We start from the raw sequence: 19,980 nt of genomic DNA, 5'->3' as shown, positions 1-19,980 counted from the left end.
GCCACTTAAGACCTGTCCTAGGTTGCTAATATAGCTTGTGTGTTTATACAGCTAAACCTGCCAATAACCTTAATACAGTTCCTATGTTTGTGTGTTAAAGACAAAAGCAGAGTTATCTACATTGACTTCATGTTTGGATGTCACAAAAGTGTTATATATTATGTTCACAGAAGCAGAAAAGATAATATGCCTTTAAGATTAATTATATAATGTAAGGTAAGCTCAATGACACAGCAGAAACAACAGAAAGCACAGAGTTATGCCTTATTCACACGTCAGTGTTTTGGTCAGTGATTTCCATCAGTGATTGTGAGCCAAAACCAGGACTGGAGCCTCCACAGACATAAGGTATAAGGGAAAGATCTGCTCCTGTTCTGTGTTTAGAGCTGCACCTGGGTTTGGCTCAAAATCACTGATGGAAATCACGGACCAAACACTGACGTGTGAATGAGGCTTTAATCTGTTGTTGCTGGGCAGGAGTGTTTTGACCAATCACAGCCAGCCTCACACACAGCCTATGTGGGAAATTCCCCTAGCAGGAGCTGCTAGAATCATTACACCGGAGGAGAGAAGCTGAACAGACATTCACTCCATTTAGAGCTGTGTTTTATGGAAACAGAGAGGCCAAAATAGGTATTTAAAACAGTTATATAAATGTTCCCACTGTTAATATAGTGATTAGAACTGTATACTAAACCAGTTATATGTGTGTTTACTTACAGTTCCACCAATTGCAAACTACAAAGTTCACAATCCAAATTCAAATTCCATATTGCAATCCAAATTGCATACAACCATACCAGATCATACTGCAAATTGCGACCAAATTCAGCAAGTAGAACTATTAGTTAGACCTCAGATATACCTCTCAGAGAGATCATAAAGTGCTTAAATAACTTAAAGTGAGAGTACAGATACTGAAGAGAGAAATATATCCACCATTTTATGTTGAATGACAAGATTGAACAGTTGAACCACCATCTTATGCATACCGCCATTTTGTGATATCTTTTCAACACATGTGGAGGCGGCAGTGTTATACATGAAGAAAAGTTGAAGTTAATAAAGAAGTTATTTCAAGCATTTGATGTGCTCTTTAAACCTACTGTTTCCATAGAACGGCGCTAGAGGAATTATAGAGTAATAGACAGTCTGGTATCTGGTTAGACTAAACAAGTCAGAGATATAAGAATTCTTCTAATACTACAGCGCAAAAGGCACTTCATAGTGCTGCGCCTGCCACAATGCGCACTCCTACTGTCCCAGCCACCAGAGAAGCCAACGTTTTTCCTATACTGTGCAAGCAACGACCACCGGCAAAGGAGGCAATAGGACAATCACAATACATCAGTAAGTGCCTTGTATTAACTTTTTCTACATTATAAATGCCATTTACTGAAGTAAGACAACCCCTTTTAACAGAGGGGAAGCACACATACATGCATGGATCCAAGACCCCGGTCTCGTGATCAATGGAGGATCCTAGCAGAGGGATCCCCTGTGGCCGTACTAGTAGATACATGATAAATGTTAATTAAGAGGTTAGGCCGAAAATGGGATTTCCCTAGGGTCTCCTGGCAGTTCCCCATGAAATACAGACCAAGCACTGGTGGCATCCGTGTTCAGTCCATTGCTCTCATTGAACCAGGCTTTCATACCAAAGTAGTGCATGTCTCCGTTGACTCAATGTCAGTGGAAAAACAAGGATTTGTGAATACACACATTCAAATGGATGGATAGCTGCTCTGTCCGTGGAAAACATGGAAACTCACGTCTGTGATTCACTGACATGTGAATAAGCCCTCACATCAAGTCTTTGCATTCCAAATTAACTGGATATTTAAATTAAACATTGTACCTTGCAGCGGAGGCATGAGTGTTGTCCTAAACGATTACAGGAAGCACCTATTAACAGAAAATATGGGAAACTCAGAACATTCATATATAGTCACCCAAGAAACAACATTAGGATGAGTGTAGAGGGTTCAGAAAGCACTTACAGGTTATGTTATAGTGGTGAGAATGGGGTGGATTCAGAAAATACCAGAGGAAATAAACTTACACTTAAAGGTTTCAGCCTCCAAGACTTGGCAGCTAGCCTGATGCTCAAACTGGTCGTCTTCGCAGAGAAAGTTGTAACAGAACGAGCAGCTGAATATCCTGCCACCTGCATAGCACAAAAATGACGGCATGTTACAAGCCTGATCCATAAACCTCAGATGCAATGTGCTATAGATACTTACTAGTACTCCAGAAGGCTGTCTTCTATTCATAAAGTGGAAGCCAAACAGCTATCCAGAGCCATCAGGTCTATTATCAGTAATGAACACTCGTTCCCAATAAATGGCTCGTGTAAAGGGTCTGCTGATCCCACAACAAATGAGCCAAAAACTCATTTGTCGGGTGATCGCATCCTTTATGTGGCACAGAAAATCACCGTTTGTCAGCAGGACATCGCCCTAGATAAACAAGGTACGTGGCCGACATTATACACAGTGAATGGGGACGAATGATCACGATAATGACTGTTCATCCTCCATTCACTTTGAATGGGGCTGTGTGAAAGACCCTTTAAACAAGCGCCGTTTGACTTAAACATCGTCAATGGTCACTTGGTTTGGCCCATGTAAGAGGACCCTGAGGGTCTGTGCCCTCATAGGAATACAGAGAAATGCTGATGGATGCATGTAATACTACGCGTTTACCTTACCTCTTCATGCTTCTCCAAGAACTTTGAAGAAACAACATTTTATGGCTAAGAGATGGGGAAAATGCTAAAGCTCACATGGCAATTTTGCGATATCTTTAGAATTCCAAACATACTTGATCCACTTAGCCGCACCTAGATGTCCATAATCTGGCCCTGAACTGAACTGGATTCCATCCATACAAACAGAAAACATCAAACTGCTGCCAGAACTCCTAACGTTATGCACGGATACATGGGAATGTTATCACTTAGAGCCAGGCAGATCTGCCATTCAGGACATCTGGGCGATAAGATCTGTAATGGTGATCATACCAGCTTTCCCACAGACAGACCACCTAACCAGCCTGTCATAAGAGCACAACTCATGGACATATTGACGCAGTTAAATGAAAGATTTTGGCCCAGTAAATGTCCTTTAATATATAAATATCAGGCTAACACGCATGTTTATGTGGTTAAACTGTATGTGAACTTTTAGAAAAAGGAAGCTGCCTATTGTGTTCCTATATCCTGATAGCTCCCTATCCACTTACACAAGCTCACAAATATGCAGCTGTTTTCCCGCAGAACAGAGCCTTTCAAAGAAACATGTATGGTCTCACAGCCCCCTCCTCCCCACCAGAGTTTGAGAGCTTGTGGAGAAGATTAATGTGGTAACCCACCATGGTCCCAGACTGCTCGTTCACATTCGATGCACTCAGCAGACGTTAGTGGGCAGCTGCACGCATGGGTGCTGAGACACTTTTTGCCATGGCACACCCAGGCCTCGCAGAAATCACAAATTGCACCCTGTAAAAAAACATATGAGAATGTAAACTCATTGCATCTGTTAAAGGGCTTTTGCCATCTCGGACAATGGGGGCATATCGCTAGGATATGCCCCCATTGTCTGATAGGTGAGGGTCCCACCTCAGGGACCCGCACCTACAATGAGAACGGAGCGGGGAAATGAACAGAGGGCGCACTACGCATGTGCAGCCGCCCTCAATTCATTTCAATGGGGCCGCCGAAAATAGCGAAGCGCTGGCTCGGCTATTTTCATCTGCCCCATAGAAATGAATGGGACCAGTCACTTCTATGGGAGCAGCGGGGTGCAGCACTTACAGGTGGACAGACCCCGGGAAATCCGGGGTCCTCCAGCCACAGCTCTCCCGGCTCCGTTCTCGTTGTAGGTGAGGATCCCAGAGGTGGGACCCACACCCATCAGACAATGAGGGCATATCCTAGCAATATGCCCCCATTGTATGTGATGGGAATACCCCTTTAAGCCAGTTTTACCGATTTATATGCATTACACCGACTGTACCTTACAATAAATAAGAGATGCTTCTAAAAGAATTAGCATAGATAGGCAAAATATTTCTGACATAAGGAGGCATTCAGACCAATCCAGGAGCACATACACATCACTAGAAATATACACGTTCATAGAAGCACTGGCTTCATATGGAGATGGCTGCGACACGTCTCAGAGCTCAAATGCGGGTGAACTCTCTGGCTCTTAAAAAGGTCCAGCACGCACACCCTAGTCTTCTCCAGCCTAATAGCTGGTCACCTATAGGCATTTAACGCACCTTCCTCTAGGGGAGGGTGCCTGAGCTTTTGGTTAACTTGCTTGCTAATTCCCAGTGAAGGTGTGCACTGTTCATGCGCCAACCTCCACCTGTTTACCGATTCTGACCCTCTGCTCACTGACCTGACCTTAGCCTGATTACCCTATTGAACTTTTTCCGCCTGCCCTGACCTCTGCCTTTTTTCCTGAGTACTGCCGGACCCCTTGGTGCTTCACACCAGTTTTTCTGACCCCTGTGGATCAGCAGGCAACCACATCGGGGCTATTCCAAAAGGTAGCGGCCTGGTAGTTCCCCTGCAACAAAGTCCAGATCCCTGTATAGGGTTAAAGGGTGAAAACCAGGGGAATGCCAGCACAACACCCTTATGTATAGCCCTAAGTCAAACCAGTTGGTTGGTACAGTGATTCCACACCCACTGCCTGTAATACTTGTTATACTTCATTTACTCATTTTTAGTGGTCACTTATCTATCAATTATTTAGGGCAGCGTTGGATTTTAGATTTTTTTGTAGCGCATGCTAAATATGTGTCTCTCTATGCCTTCACAATGGTCTTTCACCAGCCTGTGCATTCACAGCTTTCTGCCACCTGCACAGTGTCATTACTCACTGCCCCCAGTGGAGCTGACAATCACCTATCAGTATGTTTTTGGAGTGTGTGAGAAAAGCCACACAAGCACAGGGAGAACATACAAACTCCATGCAGATGCTGCCCTTGGTCGGATTCAAACCTAGGACCTAAGCACTGGAAGGCACCAGTGCTAATCACTGAGCTATCAAGCTGCTTCCCCCAGGTATCATTTTGATAATTATCCTTATAGGTGCATATAATTAAAGGGGTTCAGCAGTTTGCTGATGATCTATCCTCTGGATACTCTTCCAACAGTCTTGAAGGAGTTCCCAGAGATGCTTAGCACTTGTTGGCCCTTTTGCCTTCACTCTGCGGTCCAGCTCACCCCAAACTATCTCGATTGGGTTCAGGTCCGGTGACTGTGTAGGCCAGGTCATCTGGCGCAGCACCCCATCATCACTCTCCTTCATGGTCAAATAGCCCTTACTTTCAAAGTTTTCCCAATTTTTCGGCTGACTGACCTTCATTTCTTAAAGTAATGATGGCCACTCGTTTTTCTTTACTTAGCTGCTTTTTTCTTGCCATAATACAAATTCTAACAGTCTATTCAGTAGGACTATCAGCTGTGTATCCACCTGACTTCTCCTCAACGCAACTGATGGTCCCAACCCCATTTATAAGGCAAGAAATCCCACTTATTAAACCTGACAGAGCACACCTGTGAAGTGAAAACCATTTCAGGGGACTACCTCTTGAAGCTCATCAAGAGAATGCCAAGAGTGTGCAAAGCAGTAATCAAAGCAAAAGGTGGCTACTTTGAAGAACCTAGAATATTACATATTTTCAGTTGTTTCACACTTGTTTGTTATGAATATAATTCCACATGTGTTAATTCATAGTTTTGATGCCTTCATAGTCATGAAAATAAAGAAAACTCTTTGAATGAGAAGGTGTGTCCAAACTTTTGGTCTGTACTGTATATGGCGTCATGTATTTGACCATGTTCACACATTCACCTGTTCACTTAGTCTTAGAGCATATAGTGGTGTGCAGCTACTGTTTTTTGTTTGTTTGTTTGAGATAGATATATATATATATATATATATCTATCTCTCTCTATCTCAATGTGTTATGGTCCTTCTCCCTGTGCTCACGTTTATGGACTAAGTGTACTTTTTACGTGCTTTTATCCTTGCGCTTGTACTCTCTTGGTTTTTAAATTCTGACTGCACACTGCTTTGTTTTCATTCATGCTTGTGTATTAGGAATTTGTATTAATGCCACTTATTTTCATTGAAAATATACTGTCAATAGATTTAACATTTTTTTTCACATTTCCATTTTTTCATATTCACATTTTTTATGCAGACAACTTTTTTCAGTTCTAACAGATCTGTATTGGTACCATTGTTAGCCTCTAGAGGTCAATGGGTAGAAAGACATGTTCCCTGTTTGCATAGATCACATGTGCATATTTGTTCTATTTTTGATCAACTGTATTCCTGTACCTTTAAAAAAAAAAAGAAATAAATATAGATGGAAAACAGGCAACTCAAAACACACACAAAAAAAACCCAAAAAAAAAAAAACCACACATTTGAAGTGTGAATAAGGCTACTTTCACACATGCGTTCAGAGCGGGTCCGTCTGGTATCTGCACAGACGGATCCGCTCCTATAATGCAAACGCTTAGATCCGTTCAGAACGGATCCGTTTGCATTACCATGAACAAAAAAAAAATTATATATTATTTTTTTTTGTTCATGATAATGCAAACGGATCCGTTTTGACTTTACATTGAAAGTCAATGGGGGACGGATCCGTTTGAAAATTGAGCCATATTGTGTCAACTTCAAACGGATCCGTCCCCATTGACTTACATTGTAAGTCTGGACGGATCCGTTTGCCTCCGCACGGCCAGGCGGACACCCGAACGCTGCAAGCTGCGTTCAGGTGTTCGCCTGCTGAGCGGAGCGGAGGACAAACGGTGCCAAACTGATGCATTCTGAGCGGATCCGCCTCCACTCAGAATGCATTAGGTTGGACGGATCCGTTCGGGGCGCTTGTGAGAGCCTTCAAACGGAGCTCACAAGCGGAGCCCCGAACGCTAGTGTGAAAGTAGCCTTAGCCTGGATAACTTTTATGAAATAGGTGGCCAAAGTAATACTTTCTTTTTAGGCTGCATTGTATTAAGATCAATAGAAGCTCATACTATCTCAGTGCAAAAAAAATCAAATGGGCATCTGACGTGTCTATTAGACATAAAAATGCCTAGCAAGCTCATAATAAGAATGTCTCACAAGTCACCTCAGAAGATTCATCAACTGTATTAGCAAATATACTAAAAAAAAAAACAGAATTATATGAAAATTCATTGTACCTCACTTTTGTGTCACGTTGATAATTCCTGCATGTCTAGCTCCACCTTGTGGTGAAATGATAATTATGTCCATGCACATATAAAAAGGCACTACGGTTCCAGTAAGTAAATGTTATTTACGCTTTGATGAAAAGTTATAGTTTTTCAATATACTGTCTTTTTCAACTCTTCAAGGTTTTCCAGATCTCTGCTTGTACTTCTTTCCACTCGAACCTTCATAGCAATAAAAATGTTTAATATTAACCACTTCCCGATCGCCCATTGACTATAAACATCCTTGGGCGGTCGGTTTATCTCTGAATGGACGTTCTGGAACGTCCTTTCAGAGATGGCAGCTGCACGTTAAATCGTGCAGTTGCCAAGCGGGGGGACCACTGTAAGTGACAGCAAGGCACCCCAGGGAGAAGGCAGAGACTGTTCCTGGGTGTCCCTGCCTTCTAGATCGCTGTATACACAGCGCTCAACGAGCACTGTGTATACAGATCAGGAAGCGCCATGTCGGGGGAGTGCAGGAGCTGCCGGATCTTCCATAGACTATGATCAGCCCTGCACTGAGGCTGTACAGCGCAGTATTATGCTGTACAGCCTCTCTGGGGGGGTGTATTTTCACTGTAACTGGGACTACTATGTCAGCCCCAGTTACAGGAGAAATCAATAGTAAAAAAAAAAAAGTTAAAGAGCTCTTGTATGACCTTATGGGGGATACAAACTGTAAAATAAAAATTAAGCGTTTTGAAAAATAAAAATCAAAAGTTTCACATAAAATTTTTATTTTTTTCCCCCAAATCAGTTATTAAAAAAATTGTTAAAAATAGAAGAAAAAAAATGACATATTTGGTATCACCGCGTCCGCAACGACCAGCTCTATAATAATCATATGATCTACCCCATCAGGTGAAAACGTAAAAAAAAAATATATATATAAACTTTACACCAAAACAGATTTTTTTACTTAGCTCAACTCCCAAAAAACATAATGTTAATAAATCAAAAAGTCGTATGTACCCCAAAATAGTAGCAATAAAAACATCACCTCATCCCGCAAAAAAATTGTCCCCACACAAGACCATAGCCAGAAAAAAAAATTATAATAATAATAATAATAATAATAATATGGCTGTAAGAAAATTGCAACACAAAAATTATTTTTTTTCTAAAAATGCTCGTGTAAAAGTAAAACGTAATTTTTTAAAAAATAAAACAAACATATTTGGTATCGCCGCATCTGTAACAATTGGCTCTACAACAATATCACATGATCTACCCCATCAAGTGAACGGTGTAAAAAAAATAAAAATAATAATAATTCAGTCACCTCACTAAAAATATATCAAAAAGTCGTATGTACCCCAAAATGGTAGCAAAACCAATACCATTATCTCCTCGTCCCGCAAAAAAACAAGCCCTCATACGAGACTAAAGCCAGAAAAATGAAAAAAATATGGCTCTAAGAAAATGCCATATTTTATTGTGTAAAACGGCAAAAAAAATAAAAACTAGACATATTTGGTATCGTTGCGTCCGTAATGACCGGATCTATAAAAATATTGCATGATCTACCCCATCAAGTAAACGGTATATATAAAATATATATATATATATATATATATATATATATATCTATATATCGCCAAACAGTTTTTTTGTGTGACTTCACCTCCCAAAAAATTAAAAAAGCAACCAGAAAGCCAAATCTACCCCAAAATGGTGCCATTAAAAACTACAGCTTGTCCTGCACAAAATAAGCCCTCACGCAGCTCATTCAACAAAAAATTTTAAAAAAGTTATCGCTCTTAAAAACCCTGACAGATAACTCCATGTTAGAAAAAACAAATGCTGCTCCCTCCCTTCTGAGCACTGGCGTATCCCCAAATAACAGTTTACAAACACAGTTGGGTGTTACTGCATTTCAAGAGAAAGTGGGTAGCAAATTCTCTTTTGTGAAAAAGAAAGTTTGGGCCTAAAGCACAATTTTCCTGTAAAATAAAAAAAATGACATTTTTCCTTTTCACACCCAAGTATTCAAAATTCTATGAAACACCTGTTGAGTGAAGTGCTTGCTACACCCCTTAACAATTCCTTGGGTGGTGTAGTTTACAAAGTGTGGTCACTTTTTGGGGGTTTTGACTGGCGGGGAGGGGCACCTCAGGGTCTCTTCAAATGCAACACAGTGCCCAAAGACCCTTCCAGCAAAATCTGCCCTCCAAAAACCATATGGCGCTCCTTGCCTTCTGTGCCCTGTCGTGTGCCCAAACAGCAGTATACGACCACATATGGGGTGTTTCTGCAAACTGCAGAATCAGGTAATAAATAATGAGGTTTGTTTTGTTGTTAACCCTTGCTGTGTTCCAGGAAAAAAATTATTAATATGGAAAATCTGCAAAAAAAGTGAAATTTCACCTGTATTTTGCTTCAATTCCTTTGGAATACCTAAAGGGTTAACCACATTTCTAAAACCAGTTTTGCATAGTTTGAGGGGTGTCGTTTCTAAAATTGGGTCATTTATGGGTTGGTTCCATTATGTAAGCCTCACAAAGTGACTTCAGAACTTAACTGGTCCTTAAAATAGTTTTGGGGAAATTTTCCTAAAAATTGCTTCTAAAATTCCAAACTTTCTAATGTCCTACAAGAATAAAATTAATAAAACGAAAGTAAAGGTAGACCGCGCTGACTACACAGTGTCAAGTGGTGAGTCCCGCGATCAATGCTCCATCGAATAAAAGGATACCACCAGGTAAGTACACCCCAATGTTCACCAAATCCACATACACTCCTAATCCGTGATAATTATCCTAGTAGGAAAAAAGTTTGCGGTTGATGCTGCAGGAAATAGCAACTTGCCTGTGCTGGACTGGTGTACGGAATCCCCGCTGTAGTTCTCAGTAGTACTGCTAGAGTGTTCGAGTCTTCAGGTTTCCTCTACAAGCGTGCGCGGTCCCGGCCAGTGACTCGTGCGCGCGAGGGAAACCAAGCTGGTAATCCTCCAGAGCGATAGTTCCGTCACACTTAGGATGGGTGCCTTCTCAAACCAAAAAACCTCTGACGCGTTTTGTAATTAACTAATTCCTTCCTCAGGGATGGTTGTTGGTTCTTCTCTCCAGTTTGTAGGTTCAGTTCAATTGTTCACTTTGCAGGTACAATTCAAGTTGCACAGTGATAATTTTAGGCTCAGGTACAAGCTGGTCTTGTCCTCAGAACAGCACCTGGTGTGTACTTACCTGGTGGTATCATTTTATTCGATGCAGCATTGATCGAGGGACTCACCACTTAACACTGTGTAGTCAGCGCGGTCTACCTTTACTTTTGTTTTATTAATATATTTATTTAGGGTTTAGGCAATTAATCCCTTTTGTAGACCAGCAGCAACACACTCATACGAGTGTTATTCAGTGTTAGAACATTATAAGAATAAAATTACATTTTTACATTACATTACAAAATTTTGGTAATTACCAAAATGATGCCAACATAAAGTAGACATATGGGATTTTTTTTAAATAAATAAAGGTAAAACATATTGACTCAAATATACCATAAACATGAAGTACAATGTGTCACAAGAAAACAATCTCTGAATGGCTTGGATAAGTAAAAGCATTCCAAAGTTATTACCACATAAAGTGACACGTCATATTTGCAAAATTAGGCCTGGTCAGGAAGGGGTTAAAAATGTAGTCGATTCATTGTTGGGGACAGCAGCCAAAAGCACTAATGCAGTTTAAGGGCCACATACAATGCTACATGTTAAAATGAATTTCCAGATGTAAACATAACAGAGCAAAATCAATTGATATCCGTCGTCTAAAAGAACTGGAGGCTTAAAGAAAGCTAAAGCTGTTCTGGGGGTAAAGGCTCAGATGCCACCTTGTAAGATGGATATTGATAGGTCTGCACAGTTTGACAAAGTGTGATTTTACTAGGTGGAGTTCACCTTCTCACCTCAGTATCAAGAGCCCTCGGCCTCGATAATCTCAGTTTTACTTTTTGCTAAACAATTTAAAAAAATATATATATTTTATACAAAAAGGGAAATGTAAAAGAATGGGGCTCAGTTTGATATAAAAAAAAAAGAATAATAAAAAAAAAGAACAGAGACACTCTCTCAGTACAACAGTTTCTCTACTCTCATATCAGAATGGGGCCCATTCTTTAAAAAAAAATGGAAATTCTTTACTGTACAAGAAATTGGTTATTAGGCACACATGATTTTTAAATTGTATTGTTTCACCCATAAAACCAGGTTTTTTTTGTTCTATATCCTGTGACTATATCCTTAAGCCCCAAATCACTCCAGAGTCAAACTGCGTCTCAGGTTGCCAGAAATCTTTGGATTTAACTAACAAGTCTCCACAATGAGTTTCCAAGCACTAAACCAGAAACACCTCCTAGTTAGCACTTGGGCTGATGACATGAGACTAGAAATATCCCTAACTCTCTCTCAATCAGAATTACTCAGAATATCACTTTAGGCATTATATAGAGGTACTGAGAGGCATTGACGTGAATATAGCACTTGAAGTGGATACAATACTTAGTATTAGCTAATAGATTTCTATGGGATAATGCAATCTGATCCTACAGTGAGCTGACAGCCTGCATTGTCTCTCAAGACGGATTGATCACAGAATTCAGAGAATGGTGGGAGCAAGAGAAGAACTCATAATTGGAGAACAAGGCATTTTTCTATGATAAGAGAAGTAGTGTCTAGTAATTCCTGCCCACAAACTGCGAGTGCCACACAACATTCTCTTCCGGATATACAGCAGCTCCCCTGGCCAACCTGATTGCTAGATCCCTCCCCCATCGAGAATGTCTTCAACTGGATCGCCCATGCACAGCAGCCAACAACCACCTGATCTATGAGTCCAAGTTGAAAGAGCTTGGAATGACACTTATGACCATTATCGTGCCAGAGTGGCAGCCTGTATCGCACCCATATTAATGACCCTGTCTTAACATATACCTTGCTGCAGATCCCAAAATAAAAGGGTGCACCAACCTTGGTTGTTTGAGCACTGACCAAGCACAATTAGCAGCTTGTACTTTGTTGTACACAGTGGCTTTCACTAACTATGCAATGAGACAGTGCTGCCTCAAAGACAGGAGGAAGGCCATATCTCTGCTAAATATTATTCTAACATTGCCAATGAAATATAGTGAACTTCAAAGCAACAGTTAAGATGGGTGTAGGTGGGCAGATTATCGGGAACAAATGTTATGAATGCTTATTCACTTATAACTGGTCTGTGCCACCGATCACCCAAGTACATAGAAACATAGAGAGTGACTGCAGATTGATGTATAGTTTTGTGGGAAAAGATTCAGTAAAACTTGTAATTCAGTCATTTACATTCCTGCTCTTTCTGGGCTTTGAAATATAGGAGGCGGTCGTACCAGTGATTGACAGCTCTCTCTGGATACACAGTCATATAGGGAAGGCTGTCAGTCACTGATAGGACCGGCTCCTGGACTTCAAAGCCCAGAATGAGCAGGAATTTAAATGGATAAATTATAAGTTATGCTAAATATTTTCCCATAAAACGATATAGCAATCTGTTTAGCTCCTCCTGCTCTATAACATGCTGCCGGCAGACTACTTTCCATTTTCATGGTGACAGGTTCCCTTTAAATTTACTTACTGTAGATTTCCCTACCACATCTGATGGGAGTGTGTTTCAAGCCTCAACTACTCTTTCAGAGTTAGAGCGCAAATAATGAAATTGTATGGGGATGAAAGAGACTGAGAATGAACAGTTAATGCCTGATCATTAGGGCTCACGAACGTGTGCCGCCCGGGCTGCGGACTGCAATTTGCACGGGGCACCAACCGTGTGCAGACGCGGACCCATTCACTTGAGTGCTTCCGTAGGCTTCCGATCCATGCCTCCATTCTGCACCGCAACTTCTGAATTGCAGACCCATTCAAGTAAATGGGTTTGCATCTGTGATACGGTGTGTACACCGCCAGTGCCTGTATACTGCAGATCTGCTGTTTGTGGGCCGCAATACGGGGATGGCCGGGCAACAGCCATGTCCATGAGGCCTTATAATGTGTATCAGCCATGTGAATGGGTCCTTAGAAGGAGGCAATTGAAAACAACTCACTCTGCACAATGGTAAAACAATCTGCACTGATAAAGAAATGCCGACAACAGAAAGTGCGTGTTTTGTGTGCGTATATTATCTTGAACTTTCTGTGGAATTTCGGTACATACCACCATTGCCATACCAGTGCTATATATACCAGGATGCCTGATCACACAGTCTGACGATTTCATCATACATTTAGTTTTACCTGCAATAGAAAAAGACGTGATGTGAACTGAGCCTAATATACAATATACCAAACTACACCCACCAGGAACACGACGCATCTCTGCTCTTTTAACCCCGTACTGGCCCATTAGAAAAACACAGTAAGGCCCCTTCCACACGAGCGAGTTTTCTGCGCGGGTGCAATGCGTGACGTGAACGCATAGCCCCCGCACTGAATCTTGACCCATTCATTTCAATGGGTCTGTGTACATGAGCGGTTTTTTCACGCATCAGTTCTGCGTTGCGTAAAAAACGCAGCATGTTCTATATTCTGCGTTTTTCACGCCGCCCTGGCCCTACAGAAGTGAATGGGGCTTCAGTGAAAAACGCATTGCATCCGCAAGCAAGTGCAGATGCAATGCGTTTTTCACTGATGGTTGCTAAGAGATCGTTGTTTGTAAACCTTCAGTTTTTTATCACGCGTGCTAAAAACGCATCAAAACACATTGCACTCGCGCGGAAAAAACTGCAATTGCAGACAAAACTGACTAAACTTGCTTGCAAAATAGTGCGAGTTTCACTGAATGCATCTGGAGCCAATCCGTCACGCTCGTGTGAAAGAGGCCTAAAATGTCCACCACGCTTGGCCGGTCACTTTCTGAGAGTCTTTTGCTGTAAATGAGTGGATTCACACGTAGGTATTTTATGGTGATTTTGGGCACTTTTACATTTTAAGTGCCGTTTTTTTGTACATTCTTGGTGTGTCTTGCTGTAAAAATGCCAGCTCCAGAGGTTAGGTGAAAATGAATGAGAAATATCTTATGCCGGACAGACACTTTTTTTTTTGGCGCTATCGCTGTTCTTGTGGTATTTTTGGGTCTCCTTTTCTGGGTTTTTGGCTGTTTATCACAAGCCCTTCTCTATAGGGGAAAAAAACTGCAGAACAAAAGGCATGCGGCATAGGTAAAACGGGAGCACTTTCTATAATGTTTTTTAAGTGAATAAAAAAAATGGCAAAGCAAAAATTTGTGCGTGTATGGGACCGAAATATAGAGAATGATTCTTAAAAATGGAAGGAATATCCCAAACTGATATTGGTCAGTGATCTGGGGCAGGGGGTGTAACATGTGGAAAATGGCGACAAGATGCCACAAAAACTTGGGGGAGCTGTCTTCAAATATAAATGTCAGACAATTTCTATGACTGTGGCAGTGATATTTTCATCAACGCCTGCAAACCTCATTAAAAATGGGATAATGGCATTCTTCTAGCCCCACTGTACTCTATGTAGGACTTACCGCAGTGAGCACACATAGGTAGCTTCTGTACAGAACTGCAGAAGTAGCAAAATGCCCTGTTTTTCTGTCGTCTTAACACATGAGGGAGAAAAAAAATATATAAAAAATCAGTACGTTGAATATTACTGACTGCCTGTCTATACACAACAATGGGAAAAGTAATAAAAGATTTACGGTACCTTTGGCATTTGTCACATTCCTATAAAGAGAAAGAGAGAAGCACATCAGAACAGAATGAGCATTTACATGACAAACTCCCAATGGTCTTTACTTAAGCGATACTTTATGTCCTGGAAAAATAATGGCTCCCATAGTGCAGATTAGCCCTCGGTATAGTATATGCTTACTAGGCATCTATATGCACCTGTCGGTGGAAGGAGATGTAAATGTGTGGCTTCCTTTCCTGAATTATTCTGTGTGACAGGGTTTTATCTTCCTACACCAGCCTATAACAAGTACTCAGAGGACACATGAGCCATTACAGCCGGCTGGGGAGCAATAAATATGACGACTGGAAAGTATCAATTATACTTCCTGGATGCTTCATAAAAAGCACAAAGTGACAAAACCTTACCCCGATTAAATATGTCTGGGACAGACGACTTGTTCGCTCTCTAAGGAGCTCTGCATTATTACAGCTAGCAGCTTTTACATAGGTATAAAATTCTTTAGGTTGACAAGGTATGTGCACAAAGAGCAACTAATGAGTATACGGTGCAGCGCCTAGACTGTACAAACATCAAATAAGGAGAAACTCCGCAATAAACGGGATACCTAAACAGGGTAATAAAGTCTCTGTAGAGGTGAGGTTATGTTTAGCAATTCAATAACCTCCTAACAGTCCCGTTATAATTGGAAAAACCCTCCCAAAAATGTCACTTTTTTTTATTATAGATTTGTAGATGTGTTTCTGCAGGTTCCCTTTAATTGGTCACCTGAAGGGTTAATATACTAGTTTACTAGTAAGAAATAATAATCCGAAGTGGTTTATATTACCATTGTAGAATTACAGGGATGTTTGGCCAGGTCCACAGTCCCCCTAGATGCTCTCTGCTGTTTCTCCCTTTCTTTTCGGCTCTCCGCCTTCTTACGGGCACCCGTTTTCTTCTTGGGCATTTTTTTCTGTTGCTGTTCGGGAACAGATCACTGGTATAAGCATCAGACATGGTGCACGCATGAACAGTAGAGGATAAGGCAGTATGTACACTGACAAATAGTACTGAAGACTCTGTCACCAGAGAAATCTCTACAAATGAGGTGACGTCCTAGTAGTAGTAGTAGTAGTAGTAGTAGTCATCATCTAGTACGTGTGATTTGCAGCCATAATAGAGAACATGCTCTAGATTAAAACAATACGCACTTTAACACATCAATTCTAATAAAAGAGTCAGGGGGATCCGATGTTATGCCGCCACCGGGTGATATACAGCATGCACAGTCTCTGGTATAGCACCTACTAGCTCTAGTAAGCAGCATGAGTATAACAGCACCTGTCCTGACCTCCCAGCACTGCTGGGGTCGTATAGCAATATATTGATTTATGAGGCTATGTAACCCTTACAGTTCTGGAATGTATTGGATAACACATGGTTCGGACGTGGTGATACCTTACGTTTATTTTTTTTATATGGAAAAATCGCCCCTGATGATTTAAACTTTTAATATTTTGGTGGGGTTTTCAAACTTTTTTTTTTAACCTTTTATTTAATACCTATTAGCCATCTTAGCGGGTTAGAACCCTTGTCTTATTCATCGTAATAAAGATCTATTAGGGTGAATAGGATTTTACACTGTCCCTGCTGCCCTGTGCAGCAGGGAGCTTACCATGGCAGCCCCCATCCTGGCTGTCATGGTAATAAATCGGATTTCACTGCTGCCACTGCCTCCAATGAAAATACTTAGGGTGGGGGTCCCTGTGGCCACCAATGAATATAATACTGAGGAGTGTTGGAGGGGCACTTGAGGGGTCAATTGACGGGGTTCGTTGGGATCGCCATTTTCTGTCATTGAGGCCAGGGGCGGCCGGGAACATTTGTATTTAGGTGTTAATTATATTCATTGGTGGCGCAGTGGCCATCAGGCCCCCCCACCACCCTCCTCAGTACTATATACAATGGTGGGCCAGGGGCAGCTTCACAGCCCCCTTCCCTTAATCTTTTCAATGGTGGCAGTGGCGGCTGCGTCACAGTGAAGGGGGAGGGACTCCCTCCTTCTCCACTGTGTTGGCTGATGACAACTGGTGCGCGCAGAGGATGCCAGGAGTTAGAAAACATCAGGGGACTGAACAGCGATGGGGGATCCATGAGGAAAGCATTGCTTTTTTTCCCCCGGCATTCTTATTCACTTTAAATGAAATATGTCATCAGAAAATAAACCACTGTTTAAAAGATGTTTTTTTTTTTTTTTTCCATGTCACCATATTTAAAAAAAAAGTATATAGTCCTGCAATTTACGGGCAACTAGGCCTAAAATATGTTAAGACTTCCTGTCTTGAGAGCAGCTACATGAGCCATAGGCACAATGATCAGGAGGGGACCTCACTGACTTCTATGGGAGAGTTTTCTAGGCATGCTCTGTGCAGAGGTCAAGATCCCGCATGGTGGATCCTGTCTTACCTGCCTTGGTGATAATGATCATAGGTATGGAAAGTTACCTGTACAGAACAGGAAATCATGACCTATTAGACCTAGTAGCCAGTGTGAAAACAGCAGAAATATACACACTTTTTATTTTTTAACTAGTGACCAAAAAAATAAAAAGTTTTACATTAAAATGTTATTTAAACAACATATCGTTTTCATATTCCATTGAAAGAGAACCAGTCACTCTGAAATGCTGTGCAATCTACAGGCAGCATGTTATAGGGGAGGGAAAAGGTTCAGTAAAACTTGTAATTTACGGTATATATTTAATCTCTGCTCTTTTCTGAACTTAAAGGGTTTTTCTGGTTACACAAAAAATAAATAAAGTTGCAGCATTCAACCTTAGGGCTGATGCACACGACCTCAGAGGTCGCGCTACATTTTTTCTGGAAGAGTAAAAATACTCCTCTTACCATTTTTGGAGGAGTATTTTCAGGAGTACAAAAGTTACAGTAATTCAAATAGTTAATACGAAGGCCTACATAACATTAAGGCTACATGCACACAACAGTGAAAAATGCTGTGTGACAGCCGTCTAAGTAACACCCGTCACACGGCCATTTTTAGCACCAGTGAAAGTCTATGGGGCTATTCACATGGCCGTTCTTTTAACGGCCAGTGATTAGCGTCCGTCCAAAAATATGCCTACCACAGGTGCAGTGGACAATGTGGTCTGCGCCCGTGCGGACTACTGGCACCGGCTTCAACGAGTCAACTGCGCATGCGCCGGCTCCCTGCGCACCACGCTGGCACCGGAAAAGGGAGCCGGCGCATGCGCAGTTGACTCGTCGATGCCGATGCCAGTAGTCCGCACGGGCGCAGACTACAGTGTCCACTGCGCCTGTGCGAGACTACGGCACTGTGAAGAAATTACGTCAGGGCCAGTGGAGTGAATAAATTAAGTGGTAGGCGGTGCTGGGCTCCGGATCGATGGGCGCGGATGGGCTCCAACAGATGAGGGACAACCCCTTGGGCTCCTGACCAAGGTAATTTACATATCAATAAGATAGTTTTTTATCAGAATCTAACACACACAGAGCAGTAACAGTGGGATCATTTTAAAACACAGCAAGGAGACTGATGGGCCCATATAAATATCGCTATAGCGTTAATCCTGGTGACAGAATCCCTTTAATTGGGGGCATTATTAAAGCTATATAAACCATGGGGGGACATAAATCTGGGGGCCCTAAAAAAAAAAGAAACACACTATGGGGGACATTATTTAAGATGGTGCCCTACATTGGGGGTATTATTAAAACTAGGGGCGGTTAAAAAAAAATTATATACACTGTGGGGGACATTTATTTAGCTGGGGGCCTACATGGGGGCATTAATAAGGCTGGGGGCAGCAAAAAAAAAATTATATACACTGTAGGGGACATTTATTTAGCTGGGGGCCTACCATCCTGTGAGTGTTCTCAGAAAGGTGGGTCTAGAAATAACTGCCAATCAAATTCATCCATTTTTCATGTCCGTTCTTAAGGCCTCATGCACACGACCGGATTTTTTCACGGTCCGCAAAACGGGGTTCCGTTGGTCCGTGATCCATGACCGTTTTTTTGTCCGTGGGTCTTCCTTGATTTTTGGAGGATCCACGGACATGAAAAAAAAAGTCGTTTTGGTGTCCGCCTGGCCGTGCGGAGCCAAACGGATCCGTCCTGAATTACAATGCAAGTCAATGGGGATGGATCCGTTTGACGTTGACACAATATGGTGCAATTTCAAACAGATCCGTCCCCCATTGACTTTCAATGTAAAGTCAGGAGTTAATATATCATAGGATCTGAGTTTTCTGCAATCCGATGGTATATTTTAACTTGAAGCGTCCCCATCACCATGGGAACGCCTCTATGTTAGAATATACCATCGGATTTGAGTTACATCGTGAAACTCAGATCCGACAGTATATTCTAACACAGAGGCGTTCCCATAGTGATGGGGGCGCTTCTAGTTAGAATATGCTGAGAACGGTGTACATGACTGCCCCTTGCTGCCTGGCAGCACCCGATCTTTTACAGGGGGCTGTGATCAGCACAATTAACCCTTCAGGTGCCGCACCTGAAGGGGTTAATTGTGCGTATCATAGCCCCCTGTAAGAGATCAGGGGCTGCCAGGCAGCAGGGGGCAGACCCTCCTCCCTCCCCAGTCAGCCCCCCTCTATTGTAATTTCATTGGTGGCCAGTGTGCGGCCTCCGTCGGCCCCCTCCCCCCCCTCTATTGTAATTTCATTGGTGGCCAGTGTGCGGCCTCCCCTCTCCCCCCCCCCCCCCGCCCGATCATTGGTGGCAGCGGAGATTCCGATCGGAGTCCCAGTTTAATCGCTCTGGGGCTCCGATCGGTAACCATGGCAACCAGGACGCTACTGCAGGCCTGGTTGCCATGGTTACTTAGCAATATTACAATATTAGAAGCATCACACTTACCTGCTGGCTGCTGCGATGTCTGTGTCCGGCCGGGAGCTCCTCCTACTGGTAAGTGACAGGTCTGTGCGGCGCATTGCTTAATGATCTGTCACTTACCAGTAGGAGGAGCTCCCGGCCGGACACAG

The 19,980-nt window shown here is 42.2% G+C and overlaps 1 protein-coding gene across 1 annotated transcript in view; it reads right to left on the bottom strand.

Annotated features, from left to right (window-relative positions):
* ZNF330 (zinc finger protein 330) overlaps positions 1-19,980 on the bottom strand; it is a 38,995-nt gene that overhangs the window by 11,327 nt on the left and 7,688 nt on the right. The window contains exons 2-8 of the mRNA XM_040418486.1: positions 15,784-15,915; positions 14,967-14,986; positions 14,788-14,858; positions 13,450-13,529; positions 3,373-3,499; positions 2,063-2,167; positions 1,859-1,905 (exon numbers count right to left, since the gene is read on the bottom strand). Of these exons, the coding sequence (XP_040274420.1) occupies positions 1,859-1,905; positions 2,063-2,167; positions 3,373-3,499; positions 13,450-13,529; positions 14,788-14,858; positions 14,967-14,986; positions 15,784-15,903 (570 nt within the window). The 5' untranslated portion in view covers positions 15,904-15,915. The remainder of the gene's footprint in view (positions 1-1,858; positions 1,906-2,062; positions 2,168-3,372; positions 3,500-13,449; positions 13,530-14,787; positions 14,859-14,966; positions 14,987-15,783; positions 15,916-19,980) is intronic.

The sequence above is a fragment of the Bufo bufo genome, chromosome 2 (genome assembly GCF_905171765.1).
Source record: "Bufo bufo chromosome 2, aBufBuf1.1, whole genome shotgun sequence".
Classification (NCBI taxonomy): Eukaryota; Metazoa; Chordata; class Amphibia; order Anura; family Bufonidae; genus Bufo; species Bufo bufo.
Note: the sequence above shows the minus strand (reverse complement) of the source record. Positions and strands in the feature narration are given on the sequence as shown.